The sequence below is a fragment of the Danio rerio genome, chromosome 13 (assembly GCF_052040795.2).
Source record: "Danio rerio strain M-AB ecotype USA chromosome 13, GRCz13ab, whole genome shotgun sequence".
NCBI classification, from domain to species: domain Eukaryota; kingdom Metazoa; phylum Chordata; class Actinopteri; order Cypriniformes; family Danionidae; genus Danio; species Danio rerio.
In genome coordinates, this window is record NC_141033.1 from 17,652,994 (window position 1) to 17,672,244 (window position 19,251).

The 19,251-nt window shown below is 37.5% G+C and overlaps 4 protein-coding genes across 6 annotated transcripts in view; 3 read left to right on the forward strand and 1 right to left on the reverse strand.

Annotated features, from left to right (window-relative positions):
* Positions 1-19,251, forward strand: part of LOC147841024 (uncharacterized) — a 485,466-nt gene that overhangs the window by 380,481 nt on the left and 85,734 nt on the right. The gene's annotated exons all lie outside the window — the stretch shown is intronic.
* The window catches only part of LOC147834160 (uncharacterized), a 439,063-nt gene that overhangs the window by 357,612 nt on the left and 62,200 nt on the right, over positions 1-19,251 (reverse strand). The window lies entirely within an intron of this gene.
* The window catches only part of klc1a (kinesin light chain 1a), a 209,886-nt gene that overhangs the window by 116,129 nt on the left and 74,506 nt on the right, over positions 1-19,251 (forward strand). The gene's annotated exons all lie outside the window — the stretch shown is intronic.
* On the forward strand, positions 622-11,418 carry fignl1 (fidgetin-like 1). 3 transcript variants are annotated; one of them, XM_087278387.1, is made up of 2 exons: positions 622-749; positions 9,332-11,418. In XM_087278387.1, the coding sequence occupies exon 2, from the start codon at positions 9,349-9,351 to the stop codon at positions 11,332-11,334; it is 1,986 nt and encodes a 661-aa protein (XP_087134513.1). In that variant the 5' UTR covers positions 622-749; positions 9,332-9,348; the 3' UTR covers positions 11,335-11,418.

The following is a 19,251-nucleotide window of genomic DNA, read 5'->3' on the forward strand; positions in this document are numbered from 1 at the left end:
GCTGTCGCCTCACAGCAAGAAGGTCGCTGGGTTGCTGGTTCGAAGCTCAGCTCAGTTGGCGTTTCTGTGTGGAGTTTGCATGTTCTCCCTACCTTCGCGTGGGTTTCCTCAGGGTGCTCCGGTTTCCCCCACAGTCCAAAGACATGCCGTACAGGTGACTTGGGTAAGCTAAATTGTCCTTTGTGTGTGGATGTTTCCCAGAGATAGGTTGCGCCTGGAAGGGCATCCGCTGCATAAAAACTTGCTGGATAAGTTGGCGGTTCATTCCGCTGTGGCGACCCCGAATTAATAAAGGGACTAAGCTGACAAGAAAATGAAATAAATGAAAAAGGTTTTATCTTGTGTTGAAATCTGCTACTAACCATATTTTCTCTATTGTGTTTTCTTTGAAAAAAAGACATCATATTACACTAATATTCAGTTTTGTAATATATTTTCCCTAAAATATTTCACATTCTAACCATGAATTCTTTTAAATGGAAGTATTACTTCACGAAGCTATTGTCGTATGTTTAAACAGAACGCTAAAAAATCACATTACTGCACGCAGTGATTGTTTTTCGTCAGGCGATGGCGCACGCGATCTTTTTACAGATCAGCCGGAAGTTGTTCGCGCGCGCCGTAGAGGCTGGAGGCGGGAGCTTTAGTCAACTTTATGGTTGTTTTGTTTCGTGTCCATCATTTACACGAGAAATACGTTTAACCCAGAGGTATGTTGCTATTTTCCTCAACCAAAAGTAAATGAAAACGTAAGTCGTTTTTCGTTTGATCGCTTTGTTTATGCTTTCAGCTCATGTTATGAGTTTAAGCTACTGTCTTGTCTTTCTGAAGACATTCCATAAAATGTGTTGATACCCTGGAGATATTATTCGTAATGTCCTTATACACCACATTTGATCTGATTGATGAGACGGGGGACATTCGGGTGTAACGTAACGTTAACGTTTCTGTTTCATAAATTCTTCTTAGTCAACTGTCATTCAGGAGTTTTAGTCATTAAAACAATGAACAGATCAACAAATCAAATATATCTTTGAATTTGATTTCTGTTTACCTTTTAATATGTCAAAAGCTACTTCATTAGTTGCGTCCAGACTCTTGGGAGTGCAAAATATTTTTTGCACTTTCTGAAATCCTGAGCCCTTACAATCCAAGCTATGGTTTTCATTATGGTGTCTTGAAAAGCCAACATACTGTTATCTCACTTAAACTTCTTCTTCTTCTGAGACTAATTTTGAAGTGTATCTCCTCCTAACCCTTTCAAGCTACATACTTCAAATTTTTGTCAAACCTTCAAACTGTTCTGACTCTGGTTACTATAGCTGCGTCCCAAATGGCACACTATGCACTCATGCACTATGTACTTATGCACTTACACACTCACACACTCAACAGGATAGTATCCGCTTGTTAAGTGGTGACGTGTTTGTGAAGTATGTATACTGTTTCCGGGTCCAAGCCGCCATTCATTTGAGTGGAGAAATCATTTGTTTATGATCGCATTTTATTCCTATCACTCATTAAAGTTAATTTTACATAAAGTCATAGTGTACACAACAATCTCTGGGCTTGCTGCATAACAGATACCAAAATTTTAACAATTTATAAAACAATGAATCACTTTCTGGCCATCGGATATTAGGCATGGACATATATATTGCGATCGTGACTTTCGAAAGTATTAAATCGCTTTGTAAACGTTTATTATTACCATTTCATGAATCTCCCCTTTCAGTTGAATAGAGAGCTTGGACCCTGAAGCCGCTCCGCGTGACGTCACAGTTAAGAAGCAGATATGTATGTAGTGTCGTCCCAAATGGCACACTAATGGTTTTTTACTAAGCGGAAATTCAAACCGTTTCCCTAATGACGTTTGACGGTTACCAAATAAGTGAAATAAACGACCGAATTATCAAATATTACCTGCCGTGAGTATAACTGCATTCACCATCGTGAGGCGCTATAATCAGTCTCGTATGAGAATTTTGCTTTCACCATCCAAAATAAATAAAGTTATCCAACATGTGTGTCCGATAGCTCCGCCCCTTCCGCTACGTAAGCAAACCTGCGGTCGTTGAGTGCGTGAAGTGTCCATTGTTACACACTTCATTTTAGCGGCTGAATGAGTGCATCATCCGGGTAATTAAAGTACACTTATTATTTTAGAGTTTTCAGTGTGAACGCACTACTTACACTATTTATACTTCAAAATGGCGTAGAATAGTGCATAAGTGTCGATTTGGGAAGCAGCTTATATCTTTTCTAACTGATCCCACTTCCGGTTTTCCGAAAAACGACCCGGAAAATTCCCAAAAGTCCCATTGACTTAACATTGGGTCAAACTTTGTGAGCTCATAACTCTGCATCAGACTGTCCTACAGACTTCTAACTGGGCTCATTTAACTCAGTCTAGCCAGCTGCCAATAACTGATGACCTTTTAACTTACTAGCCACTCCCTAGCAACCACTTATGGCACCCTAGCAACTGTCCATAGACTTCTTTTGTAAAAGACTACCATTGACTTAACATTGGATCAACTTTTGTGAGCTCATATAACTTTGTATCAGACTGTCCTACAGACTAGTCAGGCCTCATTCAACTCCGTCTAGCCAGCAGCCAATCACTGATGACCTTTAGACCCTGCTGAAAAATCCAGCTTAAACCAGCCTAAGCTGGTTGGCTGGTTTTAGCTGGTCGACCAGCCTGGTTTTAGAGGGGTTTTGGCTACTTCCAGGCTGGTTTCCAGACATTTTGAGCCTGGTCTTAGCTGGTCAGGCTGGGGGATGACCAGCTAAAACCAGCTTGACCAGCCTAGCCAAGCTGGGAGTCCAGCCAAAACCAGCTATATCCAGCTTAAACCAGGCTGGTCAAGCTGGTTTAGGCTGGATTTGGCTGGTCATTTTCCAGCCTGAACAGCTAAGATGGCTGGAAACCAGCCTGGAAATGGTCAAAACCCCTCTAAAACCAGGCTGGTCGACCAGCTAAAACCAGCCAACCAGCCTAGGCTGGTTTAAGCTGGATTTTTCAGCAGGGGACTTACTAGCCACTCCTCAGCAACCATTTACAACACCCTAGCAACTGTTTTATAAACTATGACTAGCTGTTCTAACACATGCTAGTAGTTTTAACATGCTACTGACATGCTAATCTTGCTAGAAACATGCTAATGACATGCTTGTCATGCTAGCACACATTAATTCATGCTATAAACATGCTAACAAAATGCTAATTCATGCTAGTAACATGCTACTTTATGCTAGAATCATGCTAACAACATGCTAATTCATGCTAGTAACATGCTACTCTATGCTTGAATCATGCTAACAACATGCTATATCATGCTAGAATCATGCTAACAACAAGCTAATTTATGCTAGAATCATACTAGCAACATGCTAATTCATGCTAGAATCATGCTAACAACATGTTAATTCATGCTAGAATCATGTTAATTTAATATGCTAGATTCGTGCTAACAACATGCTAATTCATGCTAGAATCATGCTAGTAACATGTTAATTCATGCTAGAATCATGCTAATTCATGCTAGTATCATGCTAGCAACATGCTAATTCATGCTAGAATCATGCTAGCAACATGCTAATTCATGCTAGAGTCATGCTAATAACTTGCTAATTAATTTTAAAATCATGCTAACAACATGCTAATTCATGCTAGAATCATGCTAATTTATGCTAGAATCATGCTAACAACATGCTAATTCATGCTAGAATCATTTTAGTACCATGCTAATTCATGTTAGAATCATGCTAGCAACATGCCAATTCATGTAAAAATCATGCTAGTAACATGTTAATTCATGCTAATTCATGCTAACAACATGCTAATTCATGCTAGAATCATACTAATAACATGCTAATTCATGCTAGTAACATGCTAATTCAAGCTAGAATCATACTAGTAACATGCTTTTTACACTTTAAAACCACTTCAAACTTTCATACTCGGCTTTTCAAGCCACCATAAAGTTTGTTCTCAAACTTTAATATCTAGTTACAGTTGAAACCAGAAGTTTACATACACTGTATAAAAAGGCACATAACCATTTAAAAGAAGTCAGATGTTAATGTGACTAAACTTTTTTGTTTTTGGTAAGTTAGGATTATCAAATTTGTTTTTGTTATGCATACTTAATTGCAGAATAATGAGAGAGATATTTTTGAGAAATTGTTATAACTTTTTTAAAGTCAAGTTTACATACAATAAGAGTATTATGCCTCTGAAAAAGCTCAGATGATGGTATCAAGGTTTTGGAAGTTTCTGATTGGCTAATTGACAACATTAAAGTTAATTGGAGGCACAACTGTAAAATAGTATTTAAGGAAAACCTCAAACACACTGCTTCCTTGTGTGACAACATGGGAAAATCAACAAGCCAGAATCAACAAAAAAGCCAGACTACAATTTGCAAAATTACACCGGGAAAAATAATAGTTTTTGAAGACATGTCCTGTGGTCTGATGGAACCTAAGGCCCTATCCCAATTTTTCTTTTGTACCCCTACCCCTTCCCCTTTCCTTTGGCCCTTACAACCGAGGGTTAAGGGGAAGGGCTGCAAAATTTACCCCTAAGAAGTGGGACAGCACTACACCACCTGCACACGTCATCATATGTCCTCGCGATCTGATGCTTCATATGAGATCAGATAATCGCGACTGCTGTAGTTATTCCAGTTGTGTTTTTTATTGGTATTTATCTTAAGGAAATCACTAAAGGCGTATAGTATGTTATCATAACGATCTAATGTGGCAATAAGATCGTAACTGTACTGTGTATGTACACAGTGGCCATATTCATCAATGTAAACACACCAAAAACAACATTAACATCATAGCAGACACTGTAAAAAGCTCATTCCCAGCCACTAGACATTACTGACAAAGTCTTCGAGTGTCAGAATACTGTGGGACTGCTGTACAGGAGTTATTAATAGGGATTATAGATTGCGAAATTTAGCGTTTTTTTTTTTTTAAGGCATGACGGTAAAACACAAACACGGTTGTGAATATGTTAAAACACATGTTTGTTTGTTGTGAAAATTCGTAATAATATCAAAAAATACAAATTTGTGGATCTCATTACTTCCGGGTTCAGCAATACTGCCTTTGTGGCAGGTGTATTCTGGGAAATTCACTGTGGCATGTGTATTCTGGGACTATTCACCCCTTTCCGTTAGCCCTACGCCTTCCAGCTAAAAAGAATTGGGACACCACTACCCCTTGGCCTGCACCCGCAAAACGAGGGGTAGGAGTAAGGGGAAGGGCTAAGGGGTAGAATTGGGATTGGGCCTAAGATTGAACTGTTTGACCATAAAGACCAGTAGGGCTGGATGATATGGCAAAAATTTATATCGCAATATATTTCTTAATTTCGGTTAAAAGATATAATTCCAATATCGATTTGGATAATTGGAAATTTAAAAAGCCAGGGAAAAACTGCAGAGAATGCACACAATAGATGTCTGTACCTACAAATGTCTGCAAACTGAATTTGCAAAGTCTATAATAACTCCAGGCTCTTATAACTTTTTTAAAAAATAAAAAAGTACAAAAAAAATTAATGTTCACTTTATATTTGTATTTAGCCTTTACAAACAGATGAGTATATTCATAGTTCTGGTTGCTTTTCATCTTGAACATCCTTTAAGGGTTATATTTGTCTTTTTATATTTGTGTATATAATTACCTAATTAAATTAAAAGGTTTAACATAAAATCGTTCTTGTATATTATATATAGTCTATTTATATAGACTAATATTTTATATTATTTTATATAACACACTTATTTAACATTAAGTTACACTAATTTCATTATTTAACAGAATTAATACATCTATTAATCAGATTATTTCTATTTCATCAGTTTGCAGTAACCAGATTCCTAATAAAAATGTTTATGAATTTTGTTTTGTAAGTTTGCTCGAGTGCTATACTAGCATGCAGCGAGTTTATGTGTGTGAGTGTTAATTTGGGTGTATGCAAGAATCAAGTTTATATATGTGGGTGTATGCATGCATCAAGTTTATATGTATATGCGCAAGTTTCATACATGTTTAAACATATTATAGGTTTATATGCGAGTATTTTATATACTATATGCATGTGTTGATAAGCCAAGATGTAAATACTACACAGAGGGTGCAGTTTCATCTTCTCTTGATGAGGCTCATTATCCGATTTACTCTGGTTTAAAAAAAATATGTTCATGTATGCTTGATTGCCTCTAGCATTTTTGAAAATACATAGTAGGCCACTATGTTACTATGTCTGCTCACTACGCACGAAACAATAATCACCAATCAATGAGAGTGATTGTAAATGTAAGAAAGCTGATTAGACAAAAGTGACTACATTTGTGTGCGCGCGTACACGATGCACTTCACCATTGTTGCCAGATTTTGCGGTTTCCCGTCCAATTGGGCAGTTTTGATTTTCGGCGGGTTTTGTATAGTTTTTGGGCTGGAATCAGTCAGCAACATCTGGCAACATTTCACACAGCTTTGCTGATGTTTTTCACTCGGACTCATTCACAGTCTCTCTACCACATAAACACACATTCAGGTATTCACCATGCACAAGTTAAGCAAAACACGAATATCTGACATTTGCCGGAGCAAGATCCAGCACTGCCGCGAGCAGTTTATTTGCCATACTTAGCATACACGACTTATTCACCATTTTTGAAAGGTTTGCAGTTCATGCTGGAGCTTCTCACGCCTTCTTTCAGCTTTCGCTCAGCTTGTACTTTGCCGCAAAAGCTGCATGGTGGGTTTTGCCATAGGTTCCCGACCACTGTTCTATAGGATGGAACAGATTTGAAGTGTCCTCGATGCTAGTCGGCACTCTCCCGCACATTTTGCAGAGCACCGAAACTACAAGTTTATTGGAACTTAAAAAGCCGAACCACTTTCAAACCATTGCATTAGTTCTTCCTCTCTCATCAACTAATTTGTCTGCATTCTTAATTGTGGAAGCTTGTTCATACACATCTGTATTCAGGGCACTCATTTTGTAGCTAAAGTTTCTGCAAGACTGCGACGGAGCGAACTGCTGAGCGCTGGCAGCACGGCAGCACAGCAGCATGTCTGTGATGTACGTCATCACGCAAGTGATTTGTTCACGCTCTTTACGGCTGAGCACTGAAAGTCATTAAGTGACAAATGATACAATGAATAAGATCTTGCATTTGGAGGACAAAGGGGAAAGCTTGCAAGCCTAGGAACACCATCCTAACTGTGAAGTATGGGGGCGGCAGCATCATGTTTTGGGGCTGTTTTGTTGCAAGAGGGACTGATCCTCTTCACAGCATAGATGGCATTATAAAGAAAGAACATTATGTAGAAATACTGAAGCAACATCCCAAGACATCAGCCAGGAAATTAAAACTTGGCCACAAATGGGTCTTCCGAATAGACCATGACCCTAAGCATACTGCTGAATTAGTTGAAATGTGCTTTAAAGACAACAGAGTGAATGTTTTGGAGTGGCCATCACAAAACCCTGATCTCAATACTATAGAAAATTTGTGGGGATAGTTGAAAAAGCTTTTGCGAGCAAGACAGCCTACAAATCTGACTCAATTTCTGTCCGGAGGAATGGGCCAAAAGTCCTTCAAACTATTGTGAGAAGCTTGTGGAAGGATACCAAAAACATTTGACCAAAGTTACACAGTTTAAAAGCAAAGCTAAAAAAATACCTAGGAAATGTGTGTACATTTTTGACTGTCTAGAAATTAATAAAAAATCTAGAAATTATTATTCTGGCATTTAGCAAATGTAAATCAATTAGGAAATCCTAACGGACCTAAAATAGTAAACGTTTAGTATGATTTATCATCAGACATTTAACAAACAAACAAACAAACAAACAAACAAAAAATGGTTATGTTCCTTTTTTAGAGTGAATGTAAATTTTTGGTTTCAACTGTATGTTTATCACTTGAACACTAGGTTGAGTTTTTCTATATAAGCACCACATTTGGAAAGATTTAACAGGCCTCTATTTTTTAATCGTCACTTTACCAAACCTTTTCATTCTGTTATGGTTTAACTTTGTAATTAATCCTCAAATCACATGAATGTCAATGATGAGCCTTACTGCGATGTGATTATTGCAGATGCACACATTAGCCCCTTTCACACAGTGATACCGGTAAATTTCTGGAAAATTTCCGGAACGACTTTACCTGTATATTTACCGGTATGTTCACACAGGCGAGGACGTTACGGAAATTTTCCGGAAAAGAGCATTCACACATCCATTCCAAAATACCGGTAAATTCTGACATCATTCACCACAAATGAGCTTTAAACGGCTGCGCTTGTATTTGTAAACATTTGACTAAATTACAAACTCTGTGGATGATCAATATTGTGAACAACTTTCGCAGGATCACTTTCGCATGTCGAGATGTTCATAATATGTGCGTGTGCAGGCGCTCATAGGCGCACGCAAAGCTTGAAGGTAAACAAACAACGGCTTATCATAAGCATCTCATCGATGATTATTTACACAGTTGGCATTAAGAAGAACATATAAACGTGACCTGACTAACTTCTAGCAGCTAAATGTGTCTGGAAAAATATTCAAAGGCTTTTATCCTCACAAACCGCGCGGACGTAAATGCGTCTGACTGTTGTGATTGGCTAAAGCAGACGTCTCACGTCAGCACGTTCTAGACGTGCACGCGCTTATTACGGGAATCTTCCTTCTGCATTCACACAGCGCAGCATTCCGGCAAATTGCCGGTAATGTTACAACTTCTCTTTCCGGAAAATAGCCAGAACGAATTTACCGGTATTTTCAAAAAGGACCTGTTCACACATACAACCTTTCCGGAAAATTGCCTGTAATTTTCCGGAAAGGTCTGTATGTGTGAAAGGGGCTAATGTGACACTTATGTTGAAACAATATATTGTGCAGTCTTGTAACAGACTGATATTTAGTACATATTATTTTATTTAGTAAAATATGTGACAGATAATTTTGAGTTATGTTGTAAATAGGGCTGAGTTTTAAGTCCGTTCGATGAAAGTTTGACAAATTTTCAGATGAATCTATTAAATTTATCAAAACAACTGTGAAAACCTTATGCCCTTAACAGAAACGCTTTAGAAAACATTATAGCCACAACATTCAAATTGAAATAGATAAAGTTTTTGCTAAATTTTATTTACCCTCAAATGAATGTGAAAAGTCATGAATATTTGCTTTATCATTTACTTCTAGAAGTCTGTCCATGCTATTGTTGTGTGATACTTCTTTACTTTTATACATTATTAATTTATCCTGTGTCCACTTCTTATGCAGGCTGGAGCAGGCCAGGCATGAGCAGAGCACACCTGGACGAGTGGCAGAGGAGGTCCTTTGACATTTCGTCTGGCTCCTGTACACCTGAACAGACGGCCGATGCTTATCGGGCACACATCTTGTCCATTCAGTATGCATGGGCGAATGCTGAGCTCTCTCCGGCCGGAGCTGCCAGCCTGCTCAGGACCTACACCGAGCGCTATGCCGCAGTCCTTGACTCAGACGACCCATACAAAGGACTAAACAACTACGCAGAGACTGCCCTGCACCTGGCCCGCAATCAAAAGAACCATAGCGACAAATGGGAATCGTCCCTAACACTCGAGAATGTGTTCAACTTGTCGTGCGTGCAGAAGATGATACAGGCCAGGTCAGATGGATGCGCTCTCCCTGTAGATCCAGCAGATGTTAACATCTCTGTCGGTGGTGAGGTTAGTGGGGGTGGAGAGAAAGGCAGTTCTCTCTCTGGTCCTCCCTCCGGATTAAAGCAAGAGCCTCTGGCTCACGGGCACTCTGTGCCTTTACCCACAGCGGAAATGGCAAGGGGGGACATTAACCCAATTAGTGGATCTGGGGGACTCGAAGTAGCCCCTCCGCGTTTTTCCCTAGCACAAAATACTCCAAAAGGTCTAACAGGATCTACAATATTTGGCCATAATAATTTCGGTTCCACAGGCAATGCTGTTGTGCCTCAGTCTAATGTAGCTTGCACAAGTAGATCCAATGTGCACAATCAGCCTGTGTTCTTTTCCTCCACAAACCCCTCCAAGAGGAAGAACTTCTACGGCTCAGGAACTGAAAGCAGCAGAAGCTCATTCCCATCACAAGGCGAGCAGGAACTGCGAGGGAGGGGACTGAGAGGAGAGGAAGGTATTAGCACTAATTTTAGATCTGCAAGAGAGCAGTTCATCGTTGACCAGCAAAAAAAGCATTCCCATCAGGGCCAACGAGGTTCTCCAGGCAATGTTTTTACAATCACTAAAAAGTGCCTTGGGGCAAATCGTTCTCGGGGCGCGTCCTCTAAATTTATCTCTCCTATGCCAAGGCAAGAGGAAGATTTGAAGGACAACACACCAAAAGATATGCAACCCGTTGATGAGCGTTTAAAGAACTTTGAGCCAAAGATCATTGAACTTATCATGAGTGAAATCATGGACCATGGCCCTCCGGTAGCTTGGGATGATATTGCTGGCCTGGAGTTTGCCAAAGCTACAATCAAAGAGATTGTAGTGTGGCCTATGTTGAGGCCTGATATCTTCACTGGCCTTAGAGGTCCACCTAAAGGCATCCTTCTATTCGGGCCTCCAGGCACTGGTAAAACCCTCATAGGCAAGTGTATAGCGTGCCAATCAGGAGCTACTTTCTTTAGCATCAGTGCTTCCTCGCTCACTTCAAAATGGGTCGGGGAAGGTGAAAAGATGGTCCGAGCACTTTTTGCCATCGCTCGGTGCCATCAACCTGCAGTTATCTTCATTGATGAGATTGATTCTCTTCTTTCACAACGCACAGATGGAGAGCATGACTCTTCTCGTCGAATTAAAACAGAGTTTCTTGTCCAGCTGGATGGAGCCGCCACCTCAGCAGAAGATCGTATTCTTGTAGTGGGTGCCACCAACCGGCCACAAGAAATTGATGAGGCAGCACGTCGTCGTTTAGCCAAGAGGCTCTACATTCCTCTCCCAGAGGCTGAGGCTCGCAGGCAGATAGTGACTAACCTCATGTCCCATGAAAAAAGCCAGCTGGGAGTCGATGAGATGGAGAAAGTGGTGCAGGGCACAGAGGGGTTTTCAGGGGCCGACATGACGCAGCTATGCCGCGAAGCAGCTCTTGGCCCCATCCGAAGTATCAGTCTTAGTGACATTGCAACCATCATGGCAGAACAGGTTCGGCCTATACTGTACAGTGACTTTCAGGAGGCTCTCAAAACAGTGCGGCCCAGTGTCTCTTCTAAAGATCTGGAGCTGTATGAAGAGTGGAACAAGACTTTTGGTTGTGGCCGTTAAGCACATGTGCTGATTATAGTAATGGAGTTGATGTTAGTATGATTGTGATGTTTATTTCCTTAAATAAATGATTGATTTGTCTTCGCTTTTTGTCATGTTTTTGGCATAAACTTTCTTTTCAGAGAGCTTCTAATCTCATAGTCTGGTCTGAGTAGCAAATGTTTTCATTTGTTGTGATTTGGAAATCAGAATGGCCTCTTCTGAAGTTAGAACATTATCTAAAATTAATTTAAACATGGCATCAAATTAAATGATTGGGGCATCACGGTGGTGCAGTAGGTAGCACGATCGCCTCAAAGCAAGAAGGTTGCTGGTTCGAGCGACAGTTGGGTCAGTTGGCATTTCTGTTTGCATGTTCTCTTTATGTTAGCGTGGGTTTCCTTTGGGTTCCTCCAGCACAAGTCCAAAGACATGTGCTATTGGGTAAGCCAAATTGTCCATAGTGTATGTATGTGAATGAGAGTGTATGGTTGTTTCTCAGTAATGGGTTGCAGCTGGAAGGGCATCCGCTATATAAAACATATGCTAAATAAGTTGGCTGTTTATTCCGCTGTGGCGACCTCTGATTAATAAAGGGACTAAGCCAAAAATGAATGAATAAAGGAATGAATGAATATAAATTGTATTCAGGCATTTATCATGTTTTATTTTAACAAAAATATAAATTATAAAAAGACAATTTTAAGTAATTTTCTCTCTCTCTCTCTCTCTTTCTCTCTCTCTCTCTCTCTCTCTCTCTTTATATATATATATATATATATATATATATATATATATATATATATATATATATATATATATATATATATATATATATATATTCTTATATCCAGAATGTATATATATATATATATATATATATATATATATATATATATATATATATATATATATATATATATATATATATATATATTCTTATATCCAGAATGGTGACTCAAAAAAGCATTCTAGATTTAGTGAAACAGCTTTTACTGTATTTATTGCCTCAAAATTAGCATACCGCACTTTTGCCTTCCTGAAAATAGTTGCATCACTTAGTGGAGCTGCAACTGTTTTCCCTGTAATATAGAGGAAATGTGCCAAGTTTGCACTAAAAGGGAACATGGGGTCTTGAGTCTGTTGTTTCCTTCTGAATGCACTTATCCAAAGGGGAACTGTCAGCTACTACAATGTTCAGCTGGCCCTGCTTTCTGTGTGTACAGAATGAAATCAACAGCTCTTCATGTTCACCTGCTCTCGCTCCTGTAGAGATGGAGTGTTAGACACCTTAGGCCAGCTCTCCCATTGTGTTCTGTCTTGGTGAATGGATTTAGAGGGGAAGTTAGGCAACACTGCAGGCATTCTGGTCTCATGATAAAAGCTGCCCACAGATCAACTCTTGCAGTGCTCTTCCTGTTGCTAAGCCAGTGCGGTCTCGGACCACATCTGGTTAACCAGAGGAATACTTTTGTGCCTTGGAGGGTGTTAAAAAGATGAACACTTCATCCTCCTCAAGGAAAGATTTTTTTTTCTTTCAGTGCCTGTAGTCTCCAACACTTTTTTTTAATTATTTTTTTTTTATTTAAAGATTTTTTTTTAGAACATGAAAAAATGTTTAGAAACAAATTGGTTCATAGCAGACATTAAAGGGATAGTTCACCCAAAATAAAAATTTACTCACTATTTTCTCATCCTCATTTTCTCAGATAAGTGGTTTTTATTATTATTTTGAATTATTTTTGAAGATATTTTGAAGAAAGCCTGTAACTTGACTAATTCTATAGTTAGTTGTAAAAACTAATTCTGTGGGGGTCAGTGGTTAGTTTTCTTCAAAAATATTTCTTTTGTGTTAGACTTTTTTTCTAAAGCAAGAAAACAGGTCAAACAGATTTGAAAAAAAGTGAAGGGTGAGGAAATGATTACTGATTTTTATTTTGGCTGAAACTTTAAGGTTACTTAAAGAGATTAACCAGAGGAATGTTCTGTACCCTGAAGGAGGTTTTAAAGATGAACAGGATGATTTGTTAATTTTAATTAAATTTTAATTTAAATTAATTTTGTTAGTTAAATAGGGCCACTTAAAGCCTCTTGTGTCCATCAAAAGTATTTTCAGTCAATTTTTAGCCTTTTCCCTTTAAAACCAGAATCTATTAAAAATAAATCGGTTTGTAATAGACATTATGGTCCAGCTCAAAGATGAATGGAAATCAGGTGAGTTCCAGATCTTAAAGGGACCCTCACTGAAATGATGCATTATAGAAAAAAAGCAGAGTACAACTGTGGCTTGATGGAGGGCAGCACTGTGGAGCTGTAATTGAGTGGCCGCAGATGGCATGAGGAATAAAAGTTGCTGGTCCAGTGGTGAGGAAACTCAGCCAGGCCAAATCGGAAAGCAATGAATTAATTTTAATATAAACGGTTTTGGTCAGATTACAAAATATCAATCTTTGGTAAAGCTCAAAACGATGTAGGTCTGAATTTAGCTGTTTTGGTTTCACTATTGGCCAGTTTTAAATTCTGTCATTTTATCTGAGTGGCATCCTACACAGACATAATCTATATTAACATATATTTTAATATAGTTTTTAAAATATGTGACAAAATTGACCGTTTTCCTTGCACGCCCACACACACACACACGCGCGTGTGGGTGTGCATATATGCACATACTGTACAATTGAAGTCAGAATTATTAGCCCCCCTTTGCACATTTTTTCTTTACATATTTCTCAAATGATAAACAGAGCAAGGACATTTTCACAGTATGTCTGATAATAGTATTTCTTCTGTAGAAAGTCTTATTTGTTTTATTTTGGCTATAGAATAAAAGCAGTTTTTAATTTTCAAAAACCATTTTAGGGTAAAAATTATTTGCCCCTTTAAGCCATATATTTTTTCAAATAGTCTACAGAACAAACCATTCTTATACAATAACTTGCCTAATTATCCTTACCTACTTAGTTAACCCAATTAAGCCTTTAAATGTCAATTTAAGCTGCATATAAGTGTCTTGAAAAATATCTAGTAAAACATTAGTTACTGTCATCATGGCAAACATAAAAGAAGTCAGTTATTAGAAATGAATTATCAAACTATTATGTTTAGAAATGTGTTGAAAAAATCTTTTCTTCGTTAAACGGAAATTGGGGGGAAAATAAACGTTGCTAATAAACAGGGGTAAAATCTTATTTGTTTTATTTCGGCTAGAATAAAAATAGTTTTTAATTTTTAAAAAAACATTTAAGGTCAAAATTATTAGCCCCTTATATTAGCTATATATTTTTTTCGATTGTCTACAGAACAAACCATCATTATACAGTGACTTGCCTAACTACCCTAACCTGCCTAGTTAACCTAATTGACCAAGTTAAGCCTTTAAATGTCACTTTAAGCTGTATAGATGTGTCTTGAAAAATATCTAGAAAAATATTATTTACTATCATCATGGCAAAGATAAAATATATGTTATTAGAAATGAGTTATTAAAACTATCATGTTTAGAAATGAGTTGAAAGAATCTTCTCTCTGTTAAACAAATTAGGGAAAAAATGAACAGGGGGACTAATACAGGGGGGGGTAATGATTTTGACTTCAACAGTATGTGGATATAAAGAAGCAATATAGGAGACAAATATGGCCTGTATATGCACATGTATTGACCTCAATTTTGCCTATATGTGGCATATGTATATGTATATATACACATAAATACAGCATATATATGATCATATATGTGCATATACACTGCATATGGGTTTTACATATGCGCATATATTCTCTTATTCTTTTCATGTGGGATTCCTGAAAAAAAAAATCGAATATGTTTTCTTTTTATGCCTCTATGTTGCATTTTCATCACCATTGTACAACTGATTTGTGTTGGAGTGAAAAACAAGGTCTGTAATACGTAAAACCTGATGACTGCCTTCTAGAAAAATTGAAAGAGATTGGTTGATTGGTTGCTTCTTTTTTGCAACTGCAAAACCATTCTTACAGGAAGTCAGGCTGAACTGTTAATACACCTCAGAAGGCGGGATGTGAGATGTAACAGTCTAACACAATCCAAAACTCAGACTCTCGGGTTGTCTTCATCTGCATCCGATTATAGATTGTGCTCACATGAAATGAATCAGTCATGTAATTTTTATGAAACAATCTTAGAAAAACTGGAAGCCCATGAAAAAAGGGTGTCATTTATTTTTCATCTTTTTGTCAAGCGGGTTAATGAATATTTTAGAGTTGTGTGGTTGGCCGGAGAGTCGAAACTTTGTAAAATTAGCCAGCAGTGCAAGTAGTTGGTCCATCCCTGAGGAGCCGTGGAAGGCTGTCAGAACAGCAGGGCAGCCCACAGCTGGACCATAGGAGGACAGCACACAGAATTCCTTCACATCCATTCTTGACATTCTTTTAAGGGGTACAGTCATTTTAAATGCTTCATAGTAATGCAATTCAAACTGGTAGGTATACAGTATGTAGCTCTCCATAGTAGCTTAAGGATTCAATAACATAAATGAAAACTCTCATCATTTACTCAACATTCATTTGTTCAAAACCAATTTAAGTTTCTTCTGTAGAACATAAAATAAAATATTTTGAAGAATGCTCATTGCTGGAGCCCATTGACTTCCATAATTAAATTTAAAAAAAAAAAAAAAAAAAACTGAAGAAAGAATACAATTCAAGTTGATATTTACAGCAATTTTCACAATAATTATTCTCAAAGCAGCTTTACCGAAGCTGCATATTATTGATTGGAAAAACAACTATTTAAAGTTCAACTCAACATAAACTAAAGGTTTAAAAGCACATGGAAAATAAATGATGAGGTTATTAACATTTTAGGGTCAAATTAACCCTTTAACAGAGATTCTTCGGCACATTTGCGTGATAATAATGTTATTTTTTAAATAATTTCTTTTTAAAGGTTTTATTCCAGTAGATGCCAATGTCATATTTAAAAAAAAAAAACAATAATACCATTTTGAAATCAACACAAAGGGCAGCACGGTGGCTCAGTGGTTGTTGTTTCTCAAGAAAGTTGCTGGTTTGAGCCCTGGCTGGGTCAGTTGGCATTTTCGTCTGGAGTTTGCATGTTCTCCCCCTTTGTTTGCATGGGTTTCCTTTGGGATAGGTTATCAGTTTGTTCCACTGTGGTGACCTCTGATAAATAAAGACTAAGGCGAAAAAAAATGGACATAAATGAAGACATTAATGGGATTGTCATGCTCACAAAAGGTTGTTATGCAATTAAATGGCCAAAATGCATAAATCATTTATTTTTATTTTTTAATAGTAGTTGAAAACATTGTAAACAGTGTTTTTTTAAAATATTTTTTTTATTAGTTTTGCATATATACACTCAAAAAATATCTCTTTTCTGCTTGTTCAAACTACTTAGTTAAATGAGCTGAAACAACACGATTCTGAACGAGATTTTATTGGGACAACCTAATTTTTTATGTTCAATCCACATAAATTTGTTAAAAGTATTAAGTTAACTTGATCAATTTGTGTTGGGACAACAAGAATAAATTGTTTGGAACCCTGCATTTTTTACAGTGCATTTTGTAGATTCTTAAAACAAAACTTGATTAATTATGTTTATTATGTAAATGATACATCTGTTAATAAATTTTGAAACACAAAAGACAGGTGTAAGATTTCTGTTGATTAACTAAGCGGATACCATTTTTGGCATTTACAGACTTCTCAGACAAATCTTTGTGATAAGGAGAAACCCTATAATTGTGTTAAAGATTAAGTTCACCCAAAAATGTAAACTCTGATATTAATATCTCACCCTCATGTTGTTCTTAAATGCTAAGATCTTCATTCATCTTTGAAACACAATTAAAGATATTCTAGATTAGAGCTCTCTAACTTTCTATAGACAGCAATGGTCATAAGACGTTCATAAAAGTAAAAATAATTGTCAAAACATTTCCATGTGACTTCAGTTGTTCACCTGTAATCCTAAAAACTCCAAGAAAAAAAAAAATCCCAAATGTCTTATCTGTCAGGTTGTCTGCTGGTTTACTGCAATGACCCCATTTCTGTTATCTATTTGTTAAAACCAGTTGCAATGTCAACAAACAAGCTGTTATTTGAAACGGTATTACAAATAAATGAAACTATTTAGTCTGCTAAAGTCATTCATTAATTTTCTTTTCGGCTTAGTCCCTTTTATAATTCGGGCACGCCACAGCAGAATGAACCACCAACTTATCCAGCACGTTTTACGCAGCGGAAGCCCTTCCAGTTGTAACCCATATCTGGGAAACATCCACACACACTCAGTCACACTGTATATACTACGGACAATTTAGCCTACCCAATTCACCTGTACCGGATGTCTTTAGACTGTGGGGGAAACTGGAGCACCCGGAGAACATGCAAACTCCACACAGAAATGCCAACTGACCCAGCCGAGGCTCGAACCAGTGACCTTCTTGCTGTGAGGTGACAGCACTACCTACTGCGCCACTGCGTTGTCTCTGTTTAAGTTATTAGTTTACAAAATATTTACTGTTTGCATTTCTTGTTTTCAGTTCTTGTTTTCCTGGAAAAAGTTGCTAGCCAATGCTCTACTATTTGAGCTATAGGAAGAAACAGAATAAAGTGTAAAGTAAGTATTAGCTTCACATTGATTCCTATTAAAATCGCTTTATTAATTTAGTCAATAGCAGTGAATGATTATCTTATTTTGTTTTGTTTTTTGATTAACATAATGTTGTTTAAGTAAAAACACTTAAATTATATTTCAGCCTGATCTCTTGAGTAAATGTAACTATGTTTTGTCAGTATAGTGGCTAACTCATACCAATTCGAGTTCAGTCGTACGACGATTTACAATTTTAAAAGGGAGGTGTGGCACCCAACCTCGAGCCTAAACCCAACCGCTGTTGGGGAATAAGCAAACTGTACTAAATTGTATGAATGAGATCCTACAAATTCATATGAAATAGCCACTAAATCAAAAAGTAAAAAATTGCTATGAGATTATGTTGTCTGACATATTTATCTGCGCAACTAACAATTTAAGCATACATGCCAATCCCAAACTAGCATATTGTCACCTGGAGAACTGACAACGTTTGACATGATAACTTAATATGATTTAATGGACACTTGGAGGTTACAGCGGAAGGTATAGGTGAATTGGGTAGGCTAAATTGTCCGTAGTGTATGTGAATGAGTATGTATGGATGTTTCCCAGTGATAGGTTGCGGCTGGAAGGGCATCTGCTGCGTAAAACATATGCTGGATAATTTGGCTGTTTATTCCGCTCTGGCGACCCCAGATTAATAAAAGGACTAAGCTGAAAAGAAAATGTATTAATGGATAATCGTTATAAAACAGTTAAATTATGTTAAACATCTTCCTTTATTTCTCTACATTCATACCTACTCAAAGCCTAACTGCAGTAAAATCATGTAAATTAACTTTTGCATCATGGGGCATGGTTGTTATTTGTATTATTAAGTAATAAATTTACTTTACATTATTATGTACTTTATTCATGTTTTTAAAAGCGCGAAACAGAATTTGTGGTGTTTAATGCATGCACTTTAGGGATATATGTCCCCACCACTGTCTAGAGCAAATCTATGCCCCTGAGAAGCCAGAAAGTAAAAAACTAAATGAAATTAAAGTTGTACAGCTATACTAATTAAAGCATCATTAAGAGTACTGTAGGGCTCTAATGGTTTGGGTATTTGCAACTCTTATACTTTACTTTATGGGAGGCCTGACACTGTTGTTCCATATTAATGATGACCTCCCAATCCATATTTTGCCCATATACTAATGCAAGTGTAACATTTTTTTTAATAGTCGGGGTCTCTGCGCTGTACTGTCTAAAGTCAAAGCGGGTCAAAGAGGTGAGATTTGGGATTGAGACTGATGGGGATGGGGTGTTGTGGAGGGTGTTGGCCA

Excerpts from the sequence above, each read along its gene's own strand:
- fignl1 (XM_087278387.1), top strand. The coding sequence starts at position 9,349 with ATGAGCAGAGCACACCTGGACGAGTGGCAGAGGAGGTCCTTTGACATT.